This window comes from Podarcis raffonei, chromosome 6, assembly GCF_027172205.1.
Source record: "Podarcis raffonei isolate rPodRaf1 chromosome 6, rPodRaf1.pri, whole genome shotgun sequence".
NCBI lineage: Eukaryota > Metazoa > Chordata > Lepidosauria > Squamata > Lacertidae > Podarcis > Podarcis raffonei.
The window spans coordinates 37,528,040-37,551,481 of NC_070607.1; the positions used below are offsets into that span (position 1 = coordinate 37,528,040).

The window sequence follows — 23,442 nt, forward strand, 5'->3', positions numbered from 1 at the left end:
ATAAAATTGGGGTAAACTGGGGAGTGCAAAGGTTCTCAGCCCTTTGTGCCCAGCTCTAGACAACATAGAAGAATCTGGTCTCACCTCTGACCAATATAAAACACACAGAATGAAAGAGTACAGGTCACATTATTGCACATTACTCCCCCCTTCCTTTCTTCTTCCTTTTTATGGCAGCTATGCACTGCAGTAGCTGCTTATAATGCTGAATTGGGTCCAGGCCTTTCTGTCAGTGGAAGGGCTGCTTCTGCACATGGAAGCAGAGGTGGTACCTAGGCTCCCTTCTGCCCTTGGTAAGGAGCTATATTGGCCTCCCCCTACCCTCATCCCTTGTGGCCTTGGCAAGCGGTTGCATAGCAACCTCACCACATTTGTTGCAGATGCTTACGTGTGTGTGTGTGTGTGTGTGTGTGTGTGCACTCACACACACACACACACACACACACACACACACACACACAGAGCAATGTGTATCAATCAACATTTTAATTCCTTTCAGTTGCAATCATGAGTCTGCTGCCTTTTTTGATGGTTAAATTTAACCCACTTGAATGTATTTTCGAAACCAGATTAACAAGAAGGGTATTGCCTTGTGTGTGTGTGTGTGTGTGTGTGTGTTCTACTATGTTCTACCCACAGTAGTGGTTGTGGACAGAGAAAAACAATTCACCTAATAGTAAAGTTTTTATTGTTGCTTACTTCCATTAACAAAATAAATACCTTTAGTAGGTTAGAAAGAATGTTGGGGCATATTGGGGTCAGGGGAAGGATTTAACATGTTTCTAAAATGGTGACCAGAAAGGCAGAAGGGTGCAATGGGATTTTAATGTTGGAAACTGCAACTTGGAATGCTTTTCAAACATATGTAAATAGCTGCAAAATATAAACAAATGTGATTTTTAAACCTAACAGTGTACATGGTTTTTTGTTCACAAAAAGACATGTGTGTGTGTAGTATCTGAATGTGTTTAGTTCTGTGTTATTATAGACATTATTTACTGGCAAGCTGCACACATTAACACCCTATTTATCTCAATGGAAAAGGCTGTAGATCAGCTTTGTAAAAAAAAAACAACACTTGCTAAGCATACCATATTTTTTTATGTATAAGACTATGTTTTTTCCTAAATTTTTGAAGTTTAAAATAAGGGGTCATCTTATACACTGATAGTGCGTAGTGCATTTTCTTGAGTCCCAAAAAATAGGGGGTGTCTTATACACAGGGGAGTATTATACACAGAAAAATACGGTAATCACTTCTGCTTTGTAATGGGGTAGAAGAGCTGAAAATAATGCCAATATATTTCACATCTGGCAACCAATGCACCACTTGGGTTTCGTATAGTACATGGGTAAAGGTAAAGGTAAAGGTACCCCTGCCCGTACGGGCCAGTCGTGTCCGACTCTAGGGTTGTGCGCCCATCTCACTTAAGAGGCTGGGGACCAGCGCTGTCCGGAGACACTTCCGGGTCACGTGGCCAGTGTGACGAAGCTGCTCTGGCGAGCCAGCACCAGCGCCGCACACGGAAACGCCGTTTACCTTCCCGCTATTTATCTACTTGCACTTAGGGGTGCTTTCGAACTGCTAGGTGGGCAGGAGCTGGGACCGAAAGACGGGAGCTCACCCCGCCGCGGGGATTCGAACCGCCGACCATACGATCGGCAAGTCCTAGGCACTGAGGTTTTACCCACAGTGCCACCCGAGTACATGGGTAGGTGGGTCTAAAAAGCTTGGGACACAAATTTTCACAGCCCTCTAGCAGCTATGGAGCCTCATTTGCTGGAAGTAATGTATTCAACATTAACTCTGGAAGTGAAAAAGTTTCTAACCTATTCATTTCTAGTCATGTGCTATTTGTTAGAATGGAAGCGTGCTTCTTCTGAAGCTGGGCTAGTCACAAATGATGATGACATAATGGATGTAGGGAGGTTCTATTAGAATCTGACCTTCAGAGAACACTTGGGGGTTTGTCACAGAAGGCCTATATGGAGGCACAGCAGGTAAAGAATCCCCTCTTGATTCTGTTGCCCCTTGCTCCATAGATTCCTGGGGCATTTCCTTTCTTCCGAGAATGTTCTCCTAACTTGCAAGGCCATCATGGCCTTTGATCTTGGCCTGGCCTCAAGGCACTGAAGATCAAAGGAATTTGAGATTCAAGGAATCTTTCTTGACTCTGCATATGAATGACTGTCCTTAAAAGTCAAGGAAGAATTCAGTGCCTTAGGCTCCTTGCATCTCACTCCATTCACATACTTGGTTGTGGTACTTTCTTTTTCTTTTCTTTTTTGGTTCTTGTTTTTCACCAGTCTCTACTACTGGAATTTCTCACGCTGGGGAATTGGAATAGATGCCCAAGAGGCTAACATGTTATCTGGTCTGCAAATCCTATGAGCCTCTGGAATGAAGATCACCTTGAGAAAGCAGAGATTGTTTGAAGTCTTTCTGTTTCTTAATGATGTAGGTATTAAAAAGAACCAATTTCAGATTCCTTTTAGGTTTGAACCTCTGGCCTTGCCAATCTGCTTTTTTCTTGAAAGATTCTATGGACTAGTGGACAACGACTTGTATTATATCACAGGAAACATCAGGCTTAGCAGCAAGAATAAGCATTAGGAAGCAGCTTTAGTCTGTTTAAACATTTTATTACATGTGTGCCAATTATTAAGCAGTGAGAGGTTTCAGGCATCCTCTGAACACAAGGCTTGAGTTTGGTGGCCTTGGACTGAAGGCCATTGTAGAGTGTAAAGGTTCTGTGATATAAGTTTTATTTACTGATATGTACAGTATACATCTAGCATGAGAAGGAAGTCTCACAACAATAATATATTCCAATATATCTTGCTTCCCCCATTAGATTTCTAGGTTTCTAGGTTCTAGATTTCTAATGCTGTACGACTTGATTCACAGTAGATGGCAAGCCAAGTCTCTACCTTCTTCATGTCCAGTTTCAAGACTGCCCAAGTCTTTTGTTCTCTTTCACACAGAGACACATACACAGTGACATTACCTGCAGCTGAAAAGAGGGGGAACGAAAAGAAACACATATCTTCCAGAAGGATATCCAGATAATTTAGTTTCTTCACCTGTATTTGGCAATCTCTTTAGTTACAATGGGACGCGGGTGATGCTGTGGATTAAACCACAGAGCCTAGCACTTGCCGGTCAGAAGGTCAGCGGTTCGAATCCCCGCGACGGGATGAGCTCCCGTTGCTTGGTCCCTGCTCCTGCCCCCCTAACAGTTCGAAAGCACGTCAAAGTGCAAGTAGATAAATAGGTACTGCTCCGGCGGGAAGGTAAACGGCGTTTCCGTGCGCTGCTCTGGTTCGCCAGAAGCGGCTTTGTCATGCTGGCCACATGACCCGGAAGCTGTACGCTGGCTCCCTTGGCCAATAAAGCGAGATGAGCGCCGCAACCCCAGAGCCGGCCACAACTGGACCTAATGGTCAGGGGTCCCTTTACCTTTACCTTTAGTTACAGTATATGGAGACAGTTTGTATAGGATTGGGGAAGATCTTATCAGACTGGTTTCTATACTCCTGCTAATCACTGCTCTTTTACAGTCAAGAGTCACTGAGTTTATGGGATTGCTGAGTGATCTCTTTCAAACTCATCTCTCAGTCTGTACCACAATATATTGAAATCTAAGCATTTTCTTTAGTAATATCAGTTGAAAACATTTTGCTCTTATCAGGAAAAAATTGTGTGTTGTTTCAAAATAGGTAACAGCGGTACCTCGGGTTAAGAACTTAATTCATTCTGGAGGTCCATTATTAACCTGAAACTGTTCTTAACTTGAGGTACGACTTTAGCTAACGAGGCCTCCCGCTGCTGCCACGCCACCGCCGCGCGATTTCTGTTCTCATCCTGAAGCAAAGTTCTTAACCCAAGGTACTATTTCTGGGTTAGTGGAGTCTGTAACCTGAAGTATCTGTAACCCAAGGTACCACTGTACTTTAATTGAAAGATGTGTAAAACATACTGATTCAGTCTTTCTTTTCTTTGTGCTAAATACAATGAAATCCTGAACTCCGAGAGGAATATGGATAAAAAATAGAAGCTTTCTGTTATTCTGTAAGAGAATCTTATTTAAAAAGGGGGGGGGGAGCTTTCAGTAAAACTGGAAAAAAGCAGATTAAATTTCTTGTATTTGAATATACATTTAACAAAACAACTACAGTAACTACTTTTTCAGGAGAGATAAAATCCCTTGTATCCTACATTGCATAATGAAGGCCACCATTTTCTCTGTGACTTTCATAGCAGACAGTGTGTGGATTTTTTAAAAGCCAAAACATTGGTCAACCTGGCTGTTTCACACTTCTTGTTGTGTTGCTGCTCCTTTGACCAGTCAGGGCAGGGCTGCAATAGCAGTTTTAAGGCTGAAGTCTTATGAGAATTTAGGAGTAATTCCCCCGGTGAACACAGACTTAACTCTAAGCAAACCATTCATGAATAGAACAAGGAAAAACTTTCAGAGCAATCCTGCAGATCAAACAGTTTCTATGCAACTGTGAGCAAAAAGGAAAACATGTAACATAAGCAGATATTTATTTATTTAAAAGCTTAAACACTTCCTGTTCTGGTCCCTATTTTCCCCATCTCTGAATGACATTTTTACGTTGTTACAAAGGTTGTGCACCACTCCCCATCTCTGCCAAGCAATAGCAGCAGATTCATTCTTGCTACTTTTTCTCTTTCTTTCTTTCTTTCTTTCTTTCTTTCTTTAGAAAAAAGAACTTTGCCCTAGGGAATGAAGAATAAACATGGTCCAGAGAGTACTGGTAAAACTCGATGTTATGAAGCAATATGAGAAGAAAAGACTTAGCAAATATGAGCTAATTGAGGTACATATAATATAAGACATGGGAACAGTTATGACTTTGTTTTGAAATATATCAAAATCTAAAGTTGGGCAATACCTTTATTAGGGTCAACCAAACCGTTGTAGAATAGGGAACAAGCTTTCAAGTTCTCTTGAACTCCAGGCTAGATGTTATGTACTGTAGTAGGGAACAGGCAGAGAGAATTAAAACGAAAACAAAACAAATAGAACAACAACAACAAAAATGGCTTCATGTCGGTATGCATTTAGACAAAGTCCCAAAATGGATATTGCAAACTTGACTAAATAACTCTCAGCTAGATGCTGCAGGTCACAGGCTACATGCAAGATTCTGTGGCAAATGTTTGACCCCCTACTTTTGGAAACACCAAAGCTAGCAGTTATGCAGACCTGCCTCTAACCTTAAGCAAAACACAGTGCCTTTGTTAGGCAAAGAGCAGAAGCAATGAAAAACATGACAGTATTTATATTAGCAAAGCTGGAGATTAATTTTAGATGGTGTTGTAGATTAAAAATAAGTAAATTGAAGCCAATTTGGTTAGGATTACCTAGTGGTTGGAAGACATGCAATCTTCAAAAAGTGTATTTTTGAAATATGTTTCTTGTGGTATTAACTGTCAGTTGCAACCAAACCCTAGTGAATCCAGGGATCCAGTAGGGTTTTATCCTCTATCAGGGATTTTAAGCATTGAGATTCAGACCCACTTGGAATTTTCTGTATAACAGGGGTGATAAAGACCGAGTGTATATCCTCATAAAAACGATATCGTAGCAAGACATGAGAGACGGTTTCTACCTCTATCAGGCCACAGGGGCAGACTCACTCTGCAAACAGTTTACCCACATATCTGCTCTGCAATAAGGCAGATGGCAGCGCATTGAATCTAGCAAGGGTGAACGAACATCTCTATTTAAATATTTGTAATTTTGACAGATATATTGCTGGGGTAAAACCTCTCCCATTGTCTTTGATTTCTGGGTGTTTATTCATCTCACTCACATGACACTGAAATTCTACGTCCCAGATTCGTTGGCGAATTGTTGCTCTGGCTTTCTCGTAACCTGCAGCTATCAGTGCTTGTGGCAAAACCCCCAGTCTTTTAGCTTTTCGTATAATGTAGTTTTCCATTTTGATTGATAGGGATACCCTAGTGAATGGATTATTCATTAGGTTTCCAAGACTAAGTCCCTAGTATGCAGGTTCTACATGGGAAAAGTTGTAAGAGCAACTCTTGTATGTGGTCCCTTAGAACTCCATGTATATTTGTACATCTGTATGCCTTTATGCACATACAGTGTCCCTGTCACAAAAAGAGGGTAGGGAGTGTAGTGATGTGGAGCAGAATATTTCCCAGCGCTTTCTTTTTCCATTGAAAAAATTCTGATTCCTAGGTTTACTGGAAACAACAGATGGATAACAATTGCAAATAAAATATTAGGCAACCTTAGCCCCTCCAAAGTTTTTAGCTTTGTTTGCTACATACAAGTAAAGTAAACAACCTAAATTAAGCCACTCTCTAGGGCATCAGAAAAATTTCCAGTGCAGACTGAAAATTTTCCAAGGCAAATTGCCCTGGTTTTCCAATTCAACATTTTCCAGAAGACCCACATCATAACATCATGCAAGGAGGGCTTACACTTGTACATATATATATTCTTCTGCAATAGGAGTTGTGCCCAAGTTTACATAATAAAAAACAAACAGGTTAAAAATAACATTCATATAAAGTAATAAAATTTGAAGCAGCGTTCAAACAAACTCCAAATTCAGATAAAATACAAAGAACAAAGAATAACATTTAAGCGCTAAAGGAAAATAATAAAATTGTGGCAATGGAACATTAAGGCACAGGCAAACCAATCTGGTAGTACATTCCACAACCAGGGTTTCAATTTCACTTATAACCCCCACACACACCTCATTTGGTGGGAGTCCTTGAAGAAGGGCCTATCTGCTAACTACCCACTCACCCTGTATAAAAGTAAACATCTTAAAACACCATTTTCCCCTAGCCCTCATTGCTCTCCAACAAACCATTCCATAAAGCTGCCCTGGAACTTTCTGCCCTTAGTGAAAAGCATGAAACACTATACCAGTGAATGCTGTATCTTTTTTATTAACAGTGCCGAAAGCTGGGGAGAGTACAGGTAAACCCGTGTGTGAGAACTCCCCTGACATTTGACTTGAATCTGAATTATGAATTGTCTCGATCTGTAAAATCAAGTATTTCTGTAACTCCATCCACTCAGCATGTTATTCAAGATGATCAGAGCGCAGTTCAGCAGTCACAAAGGTGAGACACCCACCCACCCCTTAAGTTCATACCGGTGTTTATTTTTGGTAGTTAAGTCCATCTTCTTGAACGATCTTCATACTATAGTTTCCCCACTTGACTCCTCAGAATGCTTTGTATTGCTCCCTGAACCCTGAGGACTGGTCTGATACACTAGTAAGTAAGGTGAACAAATAAGGTGGTTCTTTATGATTTAGTGTAGTTTCTCATCATTAAAAAAAAAATGGTCCTTATTTAGAAAGAGGTATGTATTCATATTCCTTGCTCAATTTAGAATACTTTGTGGACATAATCATTATGAATAAATGTATGTATACAATTTGCAGCAGGTACAGGATAGGTTTTATGTTTAAATTTGTGTCTAATAAAAGAATGGATAAAAATCAAATCTATTTGGATGTGAGTCTTGGAAGAGCTGCTCCCTGCCTTGCAGGCCTTTTCCCACCTGGCCTGGGAGGGCAGGTCACTGACTGACTCCAGCTACAAAAGCAGAGGTTGCTGAACAGAATCTTGGGCTGGGGTATTGTTTGTTGGGGGTGGGAGTTGTTGCTGTTAATCATTCGCATCTTTATTTTGTATCACATTTTTATATGTGGAAATGGTTCCACATTTGGTTGTGTACTTTTTGATGTCTTCTTTATGACTACTTTTGTTACGTTTGTAGTTCTTTAATTCCTACAAAGTTGTAAGGCACCTTGAGCATGGTTATAAGTTCGGAAAGGAGGCATACAAATAAAATGATTGATTTGAGTGATGATTACTTACGGGAGTAAGACGCTGTCAGCATGTGACGCCTGTGCTCAGAGACCTGCACTAGTTACCAATCTGATACCAGATCAAGTTCAAGACAATACGATTAGTATATAAACCCCTTAACAACTTGGGACCAGTTTACCAGTGGTTTCACCTTATCCCATATATTTACACTGGACCGCTTCAGTCTGTGGAACTGGGACTGTTACAGGTGCTACATAATACTTGCTCTGCATTTATAAGAAACCAATCATTTTGTGTGGTAGCACCTACACTTTAGAATTCCCTGCCTATTAACATCAGGCAGATGCCTTCACTGTATTCTTTTCGGTGCCTTTTAAAAACATTTTTGTATAGACAAGCCTACTCAGATATGTAGAATATTTTACATGTGTTTTAATTATTTGTTTAGCTTATCACTTATTTTAATTATTATTTGAATACTTTAAATTGCTGTTTTTACTAATAATTTTATTGCTTCAATCTTTTTATAACCGTTCGGAGGGTTTGGTTGTTGTTTTTTTACAATGAATAGGGTGAATTTATTTATCAGTGTTTTGGTGCAGAGGGAGACTTGTCATGTTGTGCCCAATCCTTCGCTTGTTTTCCAATGCAAGGACCTTGGTCAACAACAATAAACTAGCTAACAAGTGGAGGATTCAGCCCAGCTCCCCCATCATAGCTGTCAACTTTCAGATTTGAAAATAAGGGATCAGCAGCCTCACCTGTTCCGGGGACAGTCTACAGGATATCTAACAATCCAGGATAGCAGCGGGAAGCAGCGGGAAACGGCACTGGAATAAGGGAATTTCCCGCAAAAAAAGGGAAGGTTGACAGCTATGTCCCCCATGTGCTGCAAGCACAATGAAAGCTTACTAGCGTGGCAGGTCTGTTGAGTTTGTACAGAACAAACAAACATTTCTGTGGATCAAATGCCTTCCACCTTTCTGCTGAGGGTTACACTAACCCTTATCTTGCAGGAACATATTCATTGTGTATGTATGTGATATGCATGCTTGCATGCATTCCAAAAGTAAGAGATGTGTGCCTAAGCTTTGGGCCTAAGCTACCTCACAGGGAGTTGGGGGGAAATAAAAGGGGGAGTACCAGGTTTGGTGCTTTGAGTTTGTTGGAGAAAGAATGGGACATAAATTTAGTGAATAAGAACCCAGGGTGACCCTGTCCAACAACCTCACGTCTCCAGCTTCAAGGATTGCATGGCTGCCCCCACCCACAATGCTGTTTTGTTACACTTGGGTTGTTTTGTTCACTGCTTTATGATTTTGTTGAAATCTGTCCTGAAATTTATTTTAAAATAATTTAATTTTTTTAAAAAGAACTTTATGTTGAAAGAACGGACTATAACATTTAAGAAATAAACTAGTGTGTAAATAAAAGTAATCCCGTAAAAACCAACATGTCAATTAAAACAATCTCTTTAAAGTTGACAAAATGCTGACATTGTTTTCTGCTGCCTTTCCCAAGCAATTTAACCGTCTCCAGCCATATAATGTTTCCCGTAGTTTACAGCTGTTGTTATTGTATTACTGTTAGGCCCCAATCTCAGTCAACACAAAGGAAGGATCACTCTGGAAAACCTGTTGTGAGGCTATTTAGTGCTCCAAGCTACCTGAAACATAAACCAACTAATCAGAGAGGTATGTTTGCTGTTTTTATTTAAAGCAGGGAATTGGTTTGGAACATTCAACCCCTCCCCCCATTTTTAAAAATACTTCTGCAACTAGGGTTCCCCCAAGCCTGATGGTACCTTCCTCTTCTGTGTTGATGGCGCCATTTTGACTCCAGAAGGATCCACACTAGGATAATGTGGTCAATATTAGTATGCAGTATAATATAGGATATGGGATTGCCTTAAATCTGATGATCCATCTGACCATTCCAGATGTATTTTAAGGCATGCAGAGATGTGTACTTGATGCTTGCACTGCTTTCATCAAATTCTGCCCATTGAAGACAAACTCTGAACTATCCCAGTGGACTTCAGTGGTGTACAATTTGATTTTTTAATAGAATATATATTTTTTAATTTGCAGTAAAATAGCATTGGTTAGTTCCAACAAAGCCTGTACAGTGTTACATGCATTTGCGTGCTGAGGTCCCCAAAACACCCCTACCCCAATAACTCACACATCACACATAATTTTTGTTTAAGGTTTTTGGCATAATTTTGGCCACAACTTTATTAAAATACAAATTGTGAGTGGTTGCTTAGGCATTGGTTATGACTAGCTGTCCCCCCCGCCTTGGGGGACAGCACTGACTCCCGGATTCCAGCAAGAGCCAGTGTGGAGGAACAAGATCAGGGATAACTGGAGCTGCGACACAGACCCTCAGCTTCTCCCTGCATGCTCCCAGGGGCTTATGTGGCTTTGGACGAGAGGATGGTAAGCCCCTGAATTCCTTTAACGGAATTTCCGTGCAGCAGCAGCATTGGAGGGGCAGGCACAGCCAATCCATACCCCTCCACCAACCAATTAAAACCAATGCCTAACCGCCAACCTTACAAGTTGTGACGATTTGCTACGCAGTAGGCAAAAACCAATTGGCACACACTAATCAGCCAAAAGGAAAAATTCCTACCAGGCCCCCGCACCAATGCGGACGATCCCATGACAGGCATAGCAAGGTCAAAGCACAAGCCCAATCAAGGGAGGGCGGGCGGGTGATCCGGTGCCCACAGCGAAAGAGAAAGGAACATGCTGTGAGCCTTGTTTAAATAACCTCTTTTCCCACCCCTAAATTGGCAACATCAAATTTACCCCAGTAACACCAACCACCAATCCGATCCAAGCCCCTTCAATCCATCCTGCCTGGCAACCATGGGGTGCTTTGCTCGGCCCCATCCGCAACACGTGCTCTCCTTTAATGAGAACACGCTATATCAACGGCAAATAAAAATAAAAGTTGAGTGGGGACACTGTAAAATAACTGAAACATTGAACACGTTGTCAAGGGTTTCACTATCTGTGACATAACCTCTCCATAAGGAAGCATGAGTAGTGGAGGTCTTACATTAACATCACTTCTATTTACATGGTGATCACACGTTATTGAAATGACCATGCCCAGTTTGACCTCTAATAACCCTTCCGTGCTGCATTAGGTGCCCAGAAAGAGCCAAAAATCCCAAACTTTTTCTAGCCATCCTGTCAGAAATTGTCCTTTGGAGTCCTTAAAATGGGAGCCAATCTCTAAACAGGCAGCAGTAAACAGCATGGCAGTGAGTTCCCTTTTTGTATGAGGGTAGAGAATCTAGATCTGTGTCTAGTGACAGAAGAGCCAGAGCTGGGTTTGAGTTCTGTGGGTGACCAATAACATTAGTGACAACATCAAAAATGTGATTTATTCACATTTTTATGTTTTTTTAGTGAACATGGAGGCTCTTGATGGAGGTTTCACACTCCTGAAACTAAAACAAAGACTTAAATCTGCTCATTCCGCCACAGAAGTTCAGAAAAGACCTGGGAGAATGTCAGAGGTGAGCCATGCTGCCAAGCGTTTTCTTGCTGTTTCTATAAAATAATTTATTGAACGATCTAGCACACTTGTGTGGTATATGGGTCAACTGGTTCTTATTTGCTGAAAAATTAATCGGTGGTGGTGGTTAGTTAGATATTGTTATTTTTGGTCAAAACGTATGTTTACATGATGTATTAAAGAGGAAATCATTTAGATTGGATGGCAACCCTGTACCACTGATGGAGGAAATTTGCATGCCTTTGACAGTGTTAAGCAGCCTGGGTTGTTTTAACAATGATGCACAGTGTTGCGTAATACACCAGTTCTGTGTTACTGCCAAATGTTCCCATAATAGTCTGCAGAAGAAAGGAATGTTCTCCTTGGGGAGGATAGTGTCGATAATTCTGGTTGCCTGCTAATCCCAACTATTTTTAAAAAAGATTATTTTAGATAAAAATCATTAAATGTTAAACTAAACAACTCTGTCCCTCTTATGTGGGATGCAATTTAGAATGGCAGATTATATAAATGGGACAAATAAGCCTCAAGGGGGGAAATCAGAATAGTGAAAGAAATAGCAAAAGCTTTCTTGAATATTTATTTAACAAATATAAGTATAATTATAATACTTGCATAAGTATTTTTCCTATGAAATCATCCTTAACAATACAATCCTGTTTATAGGATCCTCTGTTTTAGGATCAAAGAGGATCTAAAAACCTGCATGTTTTAAAATATATTAATGTGTTCAATACGTGGTTCCCCTTCCTTCACATTTTATCCTCTCAACATCCCTGTGAGGGAAGTTATGCTGAGAGGCAATAACTGGCCCAAGGTCACCAAGTGACCTTCATGGCTGAGTAGGAATTCGAATCTTGGTCTCCCAATTCCTAGTTTAACACTCTATCCACTACACTTTAGTTCTGAGACACCACCCAAAATATAGCCTTATGTTGACTACAGAGGCATTTTGAATACAGAAGAAATGTGACTAGTTCTTGTGTAATTTGATATGGGACAATCTTGCATGTGACATGATAAAACCTAACTCAAAGTATTAAAAGAACATTTGCAATTTGAGTCAATTATATCAAAGCCATGTTGTCTTCATATGGCTCTATGTCATTTAATTGTAGCCCAAAGTGATATTGCTTGCATAGGATAATTGCTGTAAGTCCGTATAACTGCTTTGACATATGCACAAAAAAATGTTCCCCAACAACCAGGATGAAAGGAAATATCTGAGTGGCATGGATGATTATCACAGGAGTATATCTACAGGAACCAGTTGTGAGGATGGACGGACAACTGCTGTTGTGGGAAAAGGTTGGAGAAAAATAAATAATAAAAATGACTAACAAAAACCATAGTAGCCATTACATAGCACTTTGGAAGAACCATCTCAGTGAGAAACAGACCATCACTGAAAAAGTTATAGTCCAATCGTTGAGTTTCACCTCCAAAGACTGGGAAAACTAGTGATGGTTTTTGAACCAGCAGCATTTGCCTAAACTGGGAGAGCAGACAAAGATTTGTTTCTGCATATATTATTCGATACATCTCGTGCACTTCTTAAAACAAATTTCCTAACCTTTTGAGTACAAAATAAAATATTTGTTAGAATGTATTGACCTAGTGATATTTTGATTTATACGTAATTATGATGAAAGTAAACCAGATGCTTATAATTTCATTGAAAAACTGTAGTTTAGGGCAGGTATGGAGGTTCTCTTTGTGGCTTGCTTATAAGCAGCTTAGAAATGACAGAGGCTCCATGCTGAGCTTTCATATCTGAATCAGCTCTCAGACCAACAATGGAACCACAGCGGTGCTACCCTGCACCCTCATATTCTCGACTTTATCTAACTTCAAGTTATTATTTAATATTAGCTACTATGAGTGTTCTCTGTGAAAAGCCACTTTTATCTTGTCTATGCCATTGTATTTGTGAGATGAAATAAATTTCATTGTCTTTTCAGGTGTTTATGATGAAGCCAAACATGGAGTTGATCAGGAACTGATGAGAAAGGGTAAAGTCAAATCCTGTACAAATGTCCATTCTTTACAAGATAACATGAACAAAAGGTAACTATTAATAATCAGGAATAATAGTGCACATAGATTTCTTGTTATAATGCATTAGCATAGCATTTAACTCAGTGGTGGCTAAGCTATGGCCCTACAGATGTTATTGCACAACAGCTCCCATCTTGCCTGACGATTGGCTGTGCCGGCTGTGGCTAATGCTAGTTCGAGCCCAGTGACATCTGGGCTGCCACAAGTTAGCTATAACCTGATCTGATTTCATTATTTTTAGTCACATCTTTATTGTATGAGCTGCAACACCAAATTAAAACCAAACTGGGGGCCCTTGTGTGGTTCCCCAAATAGCGGCCCCCTTCTCCCAAGAAGGAATGCATGAAATACGGTGCCAGAAAATATTAATCGATGTAACAAATGTACTACTGTGTAAGATTTCAGGGACTACAAAAAAAAGCACGTGCAGTTTCACAGCTCTCACCAAAACACAATCAAAAAGCACTTCGACAACTTGGGTAAAAAGAGCATACTCTGAGCAGGTGCAGTTTCATATTTCACAATCCCTTTTCATTTTTGCTTGGGTCAATCACCTAACCGACCTCACATGGCTGTTGAGAAGATGTAGAAGGAGGCATAAAATGGCTACAAAGGAGGATGTGGTGCTTGTATCAGGCATCAAATTTTGGTTCCTTTAACCAAAGTGATGTATATATAAAGGTCCATTTTGGGGGATGCTCCACCCCTGCAAATTAGGATAGCTTCAAAGCTTCAGCCAATCTTAATCTAGCCTGACTACTGCATGTTTTACCAATGCACAGGTCCTACTTGTGTTCAACTACACAGGGGATTGATTCCTAAGAGGAGTTGTCTTAGGCCTGTAGCCACTGGAGAGGAGGAGACTGGAATGCAGAGTGGCATACTTTATTTTTTATTTTTAAAAATTTTGTAAATAATATAGTAAGGAGTCAGTATTTTCCTATACCCTTTTAAAATGGGGCGTTTTTGAGGGGGTTAATGGTTTGTTACTTTTATTTTGATTTGATTATGGGGTTTTATATTTTGATTTTATTCAGTGAACCGCCCTGAGACCTCCGGCTATAGGACGGTATATAAATTCAATAAATAATAATAATAATTGCCCAGTAAAAGAATAAAGCTGCTCCCAACATCCAGTGTTCTGTCCCAATAGGGGGGGAAAAACAAGGATTCTTATGGACTTGCGTCCAAATATCTCTCATCAATCATAGTTCTGACTTCACTCATTGGCTAAAAACACTGAAAGGCAGGAGCAACCAGACTAGCTCACAGAAATTGCTTAGAAAGATGCTTGCATATTTTGCTTTATAATGTTCTTTCTAGTAGGGCTAGAGGCTTCCTTTTTATAAATGAAAGCTCATATAATTTATTATATAATAAAAATGCAAGGGTGTCATACTGCTGTAGTGTGCTTGGCCACAGACAGATGGCACTGTGGACCACTGGACCATTGCAACAGCATTGGAAGGCAAAGAGGAGGGAGACAGAGGCAGGGAGACAGGAGGCCAGTGCAGGTGGGTGGGTGAGCAGTCATTTATTGATACTGATATCATAGCTGATAATTGGCATAGCTGGCCAATTGGTGCCAAAGAAGGATAGAACTTTCTTTATGTATGCAACAACAGCAGCAAGAATACTTATTGCAAAGTATTGGAAGACACAAGATTTACCCACCCTGGAAGAGTGGCAGATGAAGGTGATGGACTATATGGAATTGGCGGAAATGACTAGCAGAATTCGAGACCTGGGAGAAGAGTTGGTGGAAGAAGACTGGAAGAAATTTAAAGACTATCTGCAGAAATATTGTAAAATTAATGAATGTTAAAATGATGGATTGAAAATAAGTGGCATTAGCAACAAAGTTAATAAGAATATGCAAAAATGAATTGATAAAAGGATGAAAATATAGAGTTAAAAAATGTTAAGATATAGAGTTAAGACAAATGAAAGAGGGCAAGGATTTGCTGATTTGATTATGTAAATGGGAATACAAAAAGGGGAGGTGTGAGGAGGTCCAAGAATCAAGTGAAGGAGTTTAAAACTATGAAAAACGGTTTTGTTTTTAAATTTTCTCTTATTTTTTGTTTCGTTTTTTGTATGTTGTATTTTTTATTTTTGTTTTTTCTTTTGTGTATTTTTGTATTTATGTTTTTGTAAAACTTTAATAAATATTTTTTTTTAAAAAAAGAGATACTGATATTTTTTTTTACTTGTGCCTTCCTTGGGATTCTCCAGATTCTGCCCATACCTCCCCCTTTTGTGCTTGGGTGGTGCAATTTTGGCTAAAATTAGCATGGGCACTATCCTCAAAATTTCAGAAATAGAATAGAAGGTTATATAAAGTAGCGGGGAGAGGACCTTCATTTGTAGCAGTTTTATATTGCTCTCCCTATCCCTCTCCTGATGCCCTGCCATAAGAACTAAGGAATATGTAAGTGTGTATGTGTGTGTGTAGAGCTAGTGGTTTTGTTTATTACTAGTGGGACACATAAAATGCAAAGTCAACAAATTCCCATAAAAACAATTGAATAAAAATCAGTAAATACTATTTTGATACAGTATCATTATTTCAGAATATATTTAGATAATATTTCCCAACTATTTATTTAACACAACAACCAATACAGTGGTACCTCGGGTTAAGTACTTAATTCATTCTGGAGGTCTGTTCTTAACCTGAAACTGTTCTTAACCTGAAGCACCACTTTAGCTAATGGGGCCTCCCGCTGCCGCTGCACGATTTCTGTTCTCATCCTGAAGCAAAGTTCTTAACCCGAGGTAATATTTCTGGGTTAGCAGAGTCTGTAACCTGAAGCGTATGTAACCTGAAGCGTATGTAACCCGAGGTACCAGTGTTCATCATATGACTGTATTTTATCCTGTACCTTATGGTTCTAATATGTAACAAATATAGAAGACTTTTCTATAAATACTTTGTTCTTTTTATGCCTTCTCTGACTCTAATAATATTTGTGGGTCTTTACATGTCTTTGTTTTATAGTCCACGGTCCATGGAAATCTCAGTCCCCCTACAGAATAAATTTCCTTCAATTATATGTTGAAAGCTAAGCTAAGAAGTCTTTTTCCTCCCTTTTGATTCCAAGAAAATAACACTCTGTCAGAAAATAAATAAAACTTATGACAAAATATAACAGATATACTTACAAAAGAGCACTTTGGCAATCTCACTTTTATTTCCTACTAACATATATGAAATTGTTCAGAGCCTATCAAAGTGCCACAGCTTGAGTACGAAAAATGCTCCTGTTTGCCCAAGAATGTGGAATCCATGGGGCATATGAAACTCCAATATACTTGCCCCTCCCTTTTATGAGGCTTACAGGACACATTTTTTTGGATCTGTTTGACATCAGGATCAATATTATTACTATATTATTTTATGTGGCTTTTGATGTCTGTTGGACTATACTGAAGGACAGCAGGGTGAGGTTTGGGGTTTTGTAGCTAAAATAAAAAGGCAAGTAAAATTGGGAACATGCCAAAATATTTTACAATTATTCATAGCGTGGATAGAAAGTAGGTTGGGAGCAGCTTTCTTCTTCTCCAGACTCACCCAGTAAAGTTGAACTGGCCATCTGATTAGACAGAGCAGCTGTCTTTGGCAGCTATATCCCTGCAGAGTATGTGTGAATGTGCTATAAAATCGAGAGCACTTGAATAGATGGAATTACAGTGGTGCCCCGCAAGACGAAAACCTCGCAAGACAAAAAACCCGCTAGACGAAAGGGTTTTCCGTTTTGGAGGCGCTTCGCAAAACGAATTTCCCTATGGGCTTCCTTCGCAAGACGAAAGCCCATCGGGAAATCTCCGGGACAGCGGGGAAGCGCAGCGCGTCTTCCCCACTGTCCTCGGACCTCCTCCGAAGGCTGGCGGTGGGGCGGAGAGACCTCCTCCCGCCGCCAGCCTTCGGAAGGCTGCTCCGAAGGCTGGCGGTGGGGTGGAGAGACCTCCTCCCGCCGCCAGCCTTCGGAAGGCTCCTCCGAAGGCTGGCGGTGGGGCGGAGAGACCTCCTCCCGCCGCCAGCCTTCGGATGGCTGTCCTGAAGACTTGTGGTGGGAGGAGGGTTTTCCTTCCCACCACCAACATTCAGAATGCTGTTCTGCATGATGCAGGAATCGTCTCCCGCTCACAACCCCTCCCCTCCTGGGAGTAGGAAAGGCTTTCTTAGATCCATCAGAACCTATGGAAAAAATGAGAGTATATTTAATGAAATGTGGGAGAGCTGTAGATGTAGGAGATTCCCTAGTTAAATTACAGCTCAGCCATGGCGGCTGAACTGCTATGCAATCGGAGGACAATGACAGTGACCTAGGGCTGTTGTAAGAATGACTGAGATTAACATGTGCAAGGTGCTTGACACATTGAAAAAGCATGTTGTTGTTAATAGGAGTATTACTACTGGCTTTGAAGCATACCAGGTGAATAATTGATCTGGTGCTCTTGCAGAAGGCATTATCTGAACACATACATTCATACATACAGACATTTATATACCACTGTATCATAAAAAATATATCACAGTGGTTTACAACAATATAAAAACATAAAACCAAACAATAAAATCATAACAAGTTTTTTTAAAAAAACAAGTTAAAAGGTAAAAGGAATGAAAAACAAACATCAGTAAACCATTGTGGGAATGTATTCTTAATTGCCTGCATAGGCCTGACAGAATAGAAAAGTTTTTAGCAGATTTTTAAAATTGGGCACAGAAGGCACTCACTGAATCTCAACTGGCAGAGTGTTCCACAGGACGGGGCTGATAACACATTACTTTTGAAGAATGTAATATCAGGGTTGGAACTAGCAATATCCAGCAATATTGCTTATTTAATTGTTTGGTGACCACTTATTACTGTCACTTCTTTTTTTTAAATGCAGAGACGCTCTTTGGAAATACGATTTCACCAATGAGGGAAAAAATATTAAGACTTTGACCCACTTTGAGGATGCAGTACTGAAAAAGAAGAAGGTTTCTGTACCTCTGTGCATTGAGGATGAAATAGAAAAACCAAATGCCAAAGTGATCAGAGCTGGCAGTTCAAGGCCAAAATGTGACAGTTTACCGGTAATATCATCTCCCCACCACTACCACTCCCACCTGTTCAATGGGGTTTTAAAAAAATTCTATAGGTTAAGAAAGTAGTTACCTTAAGAATTTCCCATTCTTATCTCAATGTTAAGATACCCACTGGAAAAACAGGTTACATGGTTTGAAAGAATTCTCTTTGCTAATTACAGAATGTAAGGGAATTCTTTATGAAGAACTGGTTGACAAAAATGGAAATCCCCGTGGCTTAATATATCAGTTAAATCAGTAGCTGTCTTAGGCAAGAGGCTGCTAAAATACATCATAAACCAATAGACTTCACAGTGCAACTATCCCTGTTATTCCTATTTGAAGGACCAAAAGAAGACATTTTTTGTTGTATATTTTAAAACTTTTTTTTTAATGGGGAAGTGTATTCAACCAGCTACTGCTAAGCATGGACAATTGAAATGAATGAACTAAGTCATGTTTCTAACGTCAATAGGCCTATTCTGAGTAGGACTAAGACCACACAGAAAGTCCCATTTCCCATTGGATAGCAGCTAATCAGCATTCTGTTCAACTAATGCTGATGGTAATATACTTTCTTGTTACATTCTTGCCATGTTATATGTTATCTTGACCATATTCACATGACCTTTAGCAACTGGCTTAACTGACATCTAAGCCCACAGATGTAATATTTTTATAGGACCTGAGTGAAATGTGTCACAAAATAAGGGAAATGCATTTCTGCATGACTTACTGCTGAATTAAACCCTCATTGCAATCTGAAGACCTCGTTTACAAAGTTTACAAAGTACTACCCCCCACAAATGACTTCATCTGTTTTCAAAGCATATAGATTGGATTTTACTAATACTACAAATACAGAAATGGGCCCAGCGTCGTTACAGTGCCTGAGAGTGCTGAGCTTGTATATGGGAAATCTCATTTCAGTCAAATTGCTACTTAGCTGTGCGTATTTTTGGACAAGTCATTATCTTACAGCCTTGCCCATCTCATGGGGTCGTTGTGAAGCTGAAATGCTAGTCTGAGCTCTTTGAAGAATGGGTCATGCACAAAGGAAACTGCTTTAGTATGACTCAGTATGTTAGATCACTGGTCCATCTAATCCAGTATTGTCTACACTGACTGGCAGCAGCTCTCCAGAGTTTCAGACAGAGGTCCTTCCTATCCCTACCTGGATATGCTCATGTCATGAGTCACTTAGTGCCTTTGGGTTCAGATCTGGGATGGCAGACTAGAGGAATGGGGAGGGGGGTTTGAGACAGTAGAGCAAAGCCTTTCTGAAGAAAGCTCTTCCCTGGTAGACAACAATGCTGGAACAGGAGTTCTAGCTGCTTCCTACCTGTGCTGTTGGTGGCTGGAGAGACCTCAGAGCTATGACTTGAGGTGGCTGAACTGGATTTAGTGGGCACAGGTCTAATAAGCACTCCCAGGGTCAGACAATGCCTCTGTTGGTGAGAACAGACACACTTGCCCTAGCAGCGTGGGTGCCTACAAGCTAGACATTCTCACCAAGCTAATAAAGCTTGCCAAGTGGGCAGGAGAACTTGTTGGGACACCTTCGCTGCTCTCATATGGTTGTGAACTTCATGCCCTGGTCTTGGACTTTGGGATTCTAGCCTGGCTCCTAACTTGGTTAACTCCTCCATCCTGTTTGTAGGAGCTTTGGGATTGAGTTAACCCTTTTCTGCTGTTGCACCTGTACTGTACTCCGCTTTAATAAAGGTCTTTCTCTTATTCTGCTGTAATGCCTGGGGGGGGGGAGCCAGGACTTTCAGGGATTGAACTGAACCCCAGGCAAGCAAAGTATGAGCTCTACCACTGAGCTAGGCAGAGCATATTTGTACAGAAGGCCCAGGTCTAACCCCTAGCATCTCCAATGGAGCGCTCCGAGAGAGTTCTGCCTAAAATCCTGGAGATTTGTTGCTGGTCAGTGTAAACCGTACTGGGCTAAATGGACCAATATTCAAATTTAGTATAAGGCAGTTTTCTGTGTTTATATAATTCTAGGAAACAGAAGTTAAAAGTTTAGGTGACAGTATGATTTTTCCCTTACATATGTATGAATATATCAGTTTTGTTGGTGTGAAAGGTTTTAATATTTCTCTCCTCCTTTCTCTAGAAGTCAAGTGAATCATTTCCCGTCTATTGCCACAATGAAGGGTATGTAAAGAAGCATGCATTGAATACATGTCTTTCTATGTATGGGGATGGAGCATTTTATGGTGTGAATAGGAGTGGTGAAATATGCATGCAGCTAAACCCGGTCCTACGAAATAACTATAATGAATCCACTGCAATCACCAGAAGTAAACAAAATTCTCCCCCCAATGAAACTACAAAGAGGAAGAAAAAGCCAGCCCTGTCTGGGAAACCAAAACGCATCGCTGTTCAGATTTTATCTGTGAAGAAAAAACCATGTGATGATATCTTCACAAGTTCTCAGAAAGAGATTGTTCAGAAGATGAGTGGAAGTGTCACAAAAACTTTCAGCAGACATACGGTCCCTGAAAGGAGTACTTCAACAAACATGCCTCAGCGTCAGAAAGAAGGCCTTATGGTATGTGGAGAGAATCCAACGCTGGCCATATACCGTACTATTTCATCTAGAAGCCTGATTTCAGGAATAAAATCCCAACTTCCAGATTTTTTTGAGAAGGAGTTAGCTTCCCCCGAAGAACCCCGTAAGAAGGATAGAGTGCTTTTTGTGGACTACATCCCCATCTCAAAGCCAATTCCAGTTCCAAGATCTGGAAGTAAACTCGCTAACCACCACAACTCCGTCCCTTCAGCTCGCAGTTTATGCTCATCTCATAGTTGTGCTAAAATCGTATCAGTGGAAAGCAGCAAGTCTGAAGTGAAGCACCAGGATAATTCACACCAGAAACCTTTTCTGGATGAAAACAGGGCAAGCAACATGGAAGTCTCAGCCCAGTCCCCAATCCAAGAAGACAGTGAGAGGTTAATTGGGCCAACATCATCACTATCACTAAGGAGCTTTCAGGAAGAAGTAAATAGTAGCCTTGAGCCCCAGAAATCAGAATTGACCGCATGTTCAGAAGAGCAAAGCGCTGGGTCTGCACACGCTCCAGTTATAAGCATACCAACAGCAGAATTCGATGTCTCCGAATCCCATAGGGATCCGAGCATGCAGAACCTGTTACCTGTGGGTAATGAAAAGTAGCTTCAACCTCTGAAATGACTATTGTGTGAAGTGCATAATAAATCTGTACAATAACCACTTCCCCCCAATCTGTTGCCACAATGTAGTCCAAAGGGATTGCAACCAGTGAGGGAGGTATCTTTGTCAATACGTAGGTTTTTATTATTAATATTATGAATGATATAGTAGCTTGGCAGTAGAATATCAGATGCACGGAAGCAGCAAATCCCGTGTGCCATCTGATGTTTCGCCAGAGTCTCACAAAATGTGATGTTGCATTGGCATTCCAGTACTAATTTCCACTCTGAGGGGAAAGTGAAGGCTAGTAAATGGGTTAACCAAAGCTGCCTGGTAAATTCCTAGGTGCATGCTCCATATTATGCCAGTAGTGAAAGAGCGTTGCTGGCTACTAGGTGGCATCCAAACTCAGTTCAAGGTCCTGGCCTTTAAAGCTCTAAATGAGGGGTGGGAAACCTCAGCCCAAAGGCCAAATGCAGACCTCCAGCCCTTTATTATCTCACTGTTGGAACTATGCCCAGGTCATGCACCTCCCAATGACACACCAGTGATGTTTTTTCATGGTTGTAATGTGTTCTTGGAATTGTGATGTTCTGGACTTGCCAGGATAGAGGTGTGTGTTTGTATGTGTACATAGAGAGACTGCAAACTTCTAAGTGGATCAAATAAGCCTGCATTGTTGCACCCACTGCTCTACCTGCCCCATTTTTGCCTCTGGCCCATGGTTGGATGAGTTGGCCCCAGGGAGGAATGCAGAAATCAGGGCCTGTCCTGTAGCTTCCTGAAAGAATAATATATTTTTTTTATAACCCAAATGTCCTGTTTTTCACAGAGTTGTAGAGTTGGAAAGGACCACGAAGGGTTCATCTAGTCCAACCCCATGCAATGCTGGAATATGCAAGTGGCCTGTATGGGGATTGGACCCACAACCTTGGCCTTATCAGCACCACAGTCTAAGCAACTGAGCTGGGCCCAAGGGAGTCTGTTCTACTGTTGAAGTTCTTTTTGTTGCACTATTCAGCATAAGAGTGCCTTTCCAGATAGCAACTAGCATGTTATTTTGGGGGAAGTATAGCAGAACAACTCGCAAAGTGGAACGTGTGGATGGTTCTGTACAAATCCAACATTAATGTATTATCATTGCATCAATGACATGTTGCAACCCCCACCAATCTAGAGCAGTCCCTGAGCTCCAAAAAGATAAAGATAAAGTAATTCTAGTGAGTGCATATGGGAATAATTACCACTATGCAGTCATGGAAATTGGTAAAGTAATAGCTATACCTATTCAATCCAGCATTTAATGCTAACCACATACAGTAATATGAACCACCTATGTACTTAAGGAAACGCCTGTGGCTCCTTATATGTAAAATGAAAAAACTTTTGTAACTTTTATATTAACTGCTAAGCTAGTCTTCCATGTACCTTATAGTTGCATCCTTTATAACGCAATCATATTGGGGGGCGGTATGGGCATAGCCAGGATTTGGGGGGGCAGACTTAATGTTTGGGGGCTCCCAGGACCGGGTTATCTGCGCCACAATTGGTCTGTTACTTTGGTATTTTTATTTATTCATTAATTTGATTGGGGGGCCTGCCAACCCCCACGCGGCGCAGCTAGGTAGGTAAGGCGCAGGAAGCAGCTCTATGAACCTCTATGTCTGCGCAAAGGGCCTCTTCTCACGCCCCCGACGGACGCGGCCAGCAAGCGTGTTGGCGGCGCTGCACGTG

The 23,442-nt window shown here is 40.7% G+C and overlaps 1 protein-coding gene across 3 annotated transcripts; it reads left to right on the plus strand.

Annotated features, from left to right (window-relative positions):
- Positions 1 to 1,928: 1,928 nt before the first annotated feature.
- Positions 1,929 to 21,779, plus strand: LOC128415634 (uncharacterized). 3 transcript variants are annotated; one of them, XM_053392113.1, is made up of 10 exons: positions 1,959 to 2,001; positions 2,308 to 2,458; positions 4,729 to 4,845; positions 6,969 to 7,138; positions 9,446 to 9,549; positions 11,281 to 11,390; positions 12,598 to 12,697; positions 13,351 to 13,456; positions 18,350 to 18,536; positions 20,650 to 21,779. In XM_053392113.1, exons 3-10 carry the CDS (start codon positions 4,765 to 4,767, stop codon positions 21,709 to 21,711), a joined length of 1,920 nt encoding a protein of 639 aa, XP_053248088.1. In that variant the 5' UTR covers positions 1,959 to 2,001; positions 2,308 to 2,458; positions 4,729 to 4,764; the 3' UTR covers positions 21,712 to 21,779. The 3 variants fall into 3 exon arrangements, with proteins under 3 accessions (XP_053248090.1, XP_053248088.1, XP_053248091.1); XM_053392115.1 differs by lacking the exon at positions 2,308 to 2,458 and having other exon boundaries at positions 1,929 to 2,001; XM_053392116.1 differs by lacking the exons at positions 1,959 to 2,001; positions 2,308 to 2,458; positions 4,729 to 4,845 and adding an exon at positions 7,247 to 7,294 and having other exon boundaries at positions 7,071 to 7,138.
- Positions 21,780 to 23,442: the final 1,663 nt, after the last annotated feature.

Coding starts and splice junctions, on each gene's coding strand:
- LOC128415634 (XM_053392115.1), top strand. CDS start 4,765: ATGGTCCAGAGAGTACTGGTAAAACTCGATGTTATGAAGCAATATGAG. Junction 12,698..13,350: donor AACTGCTGTTGTGGGAAAAG/GTTGGAGAAAAA, acceptor TTGTCTTTTCAG/GTGTTTATGATGAAGCCAAA. Junction 13,457..18,349: donor CAAGATAACATGAACAAAAG/GTAACTATTAAT, acceptor TTTTAAATGCAG/AGACGCTCTTTGGAAATACG.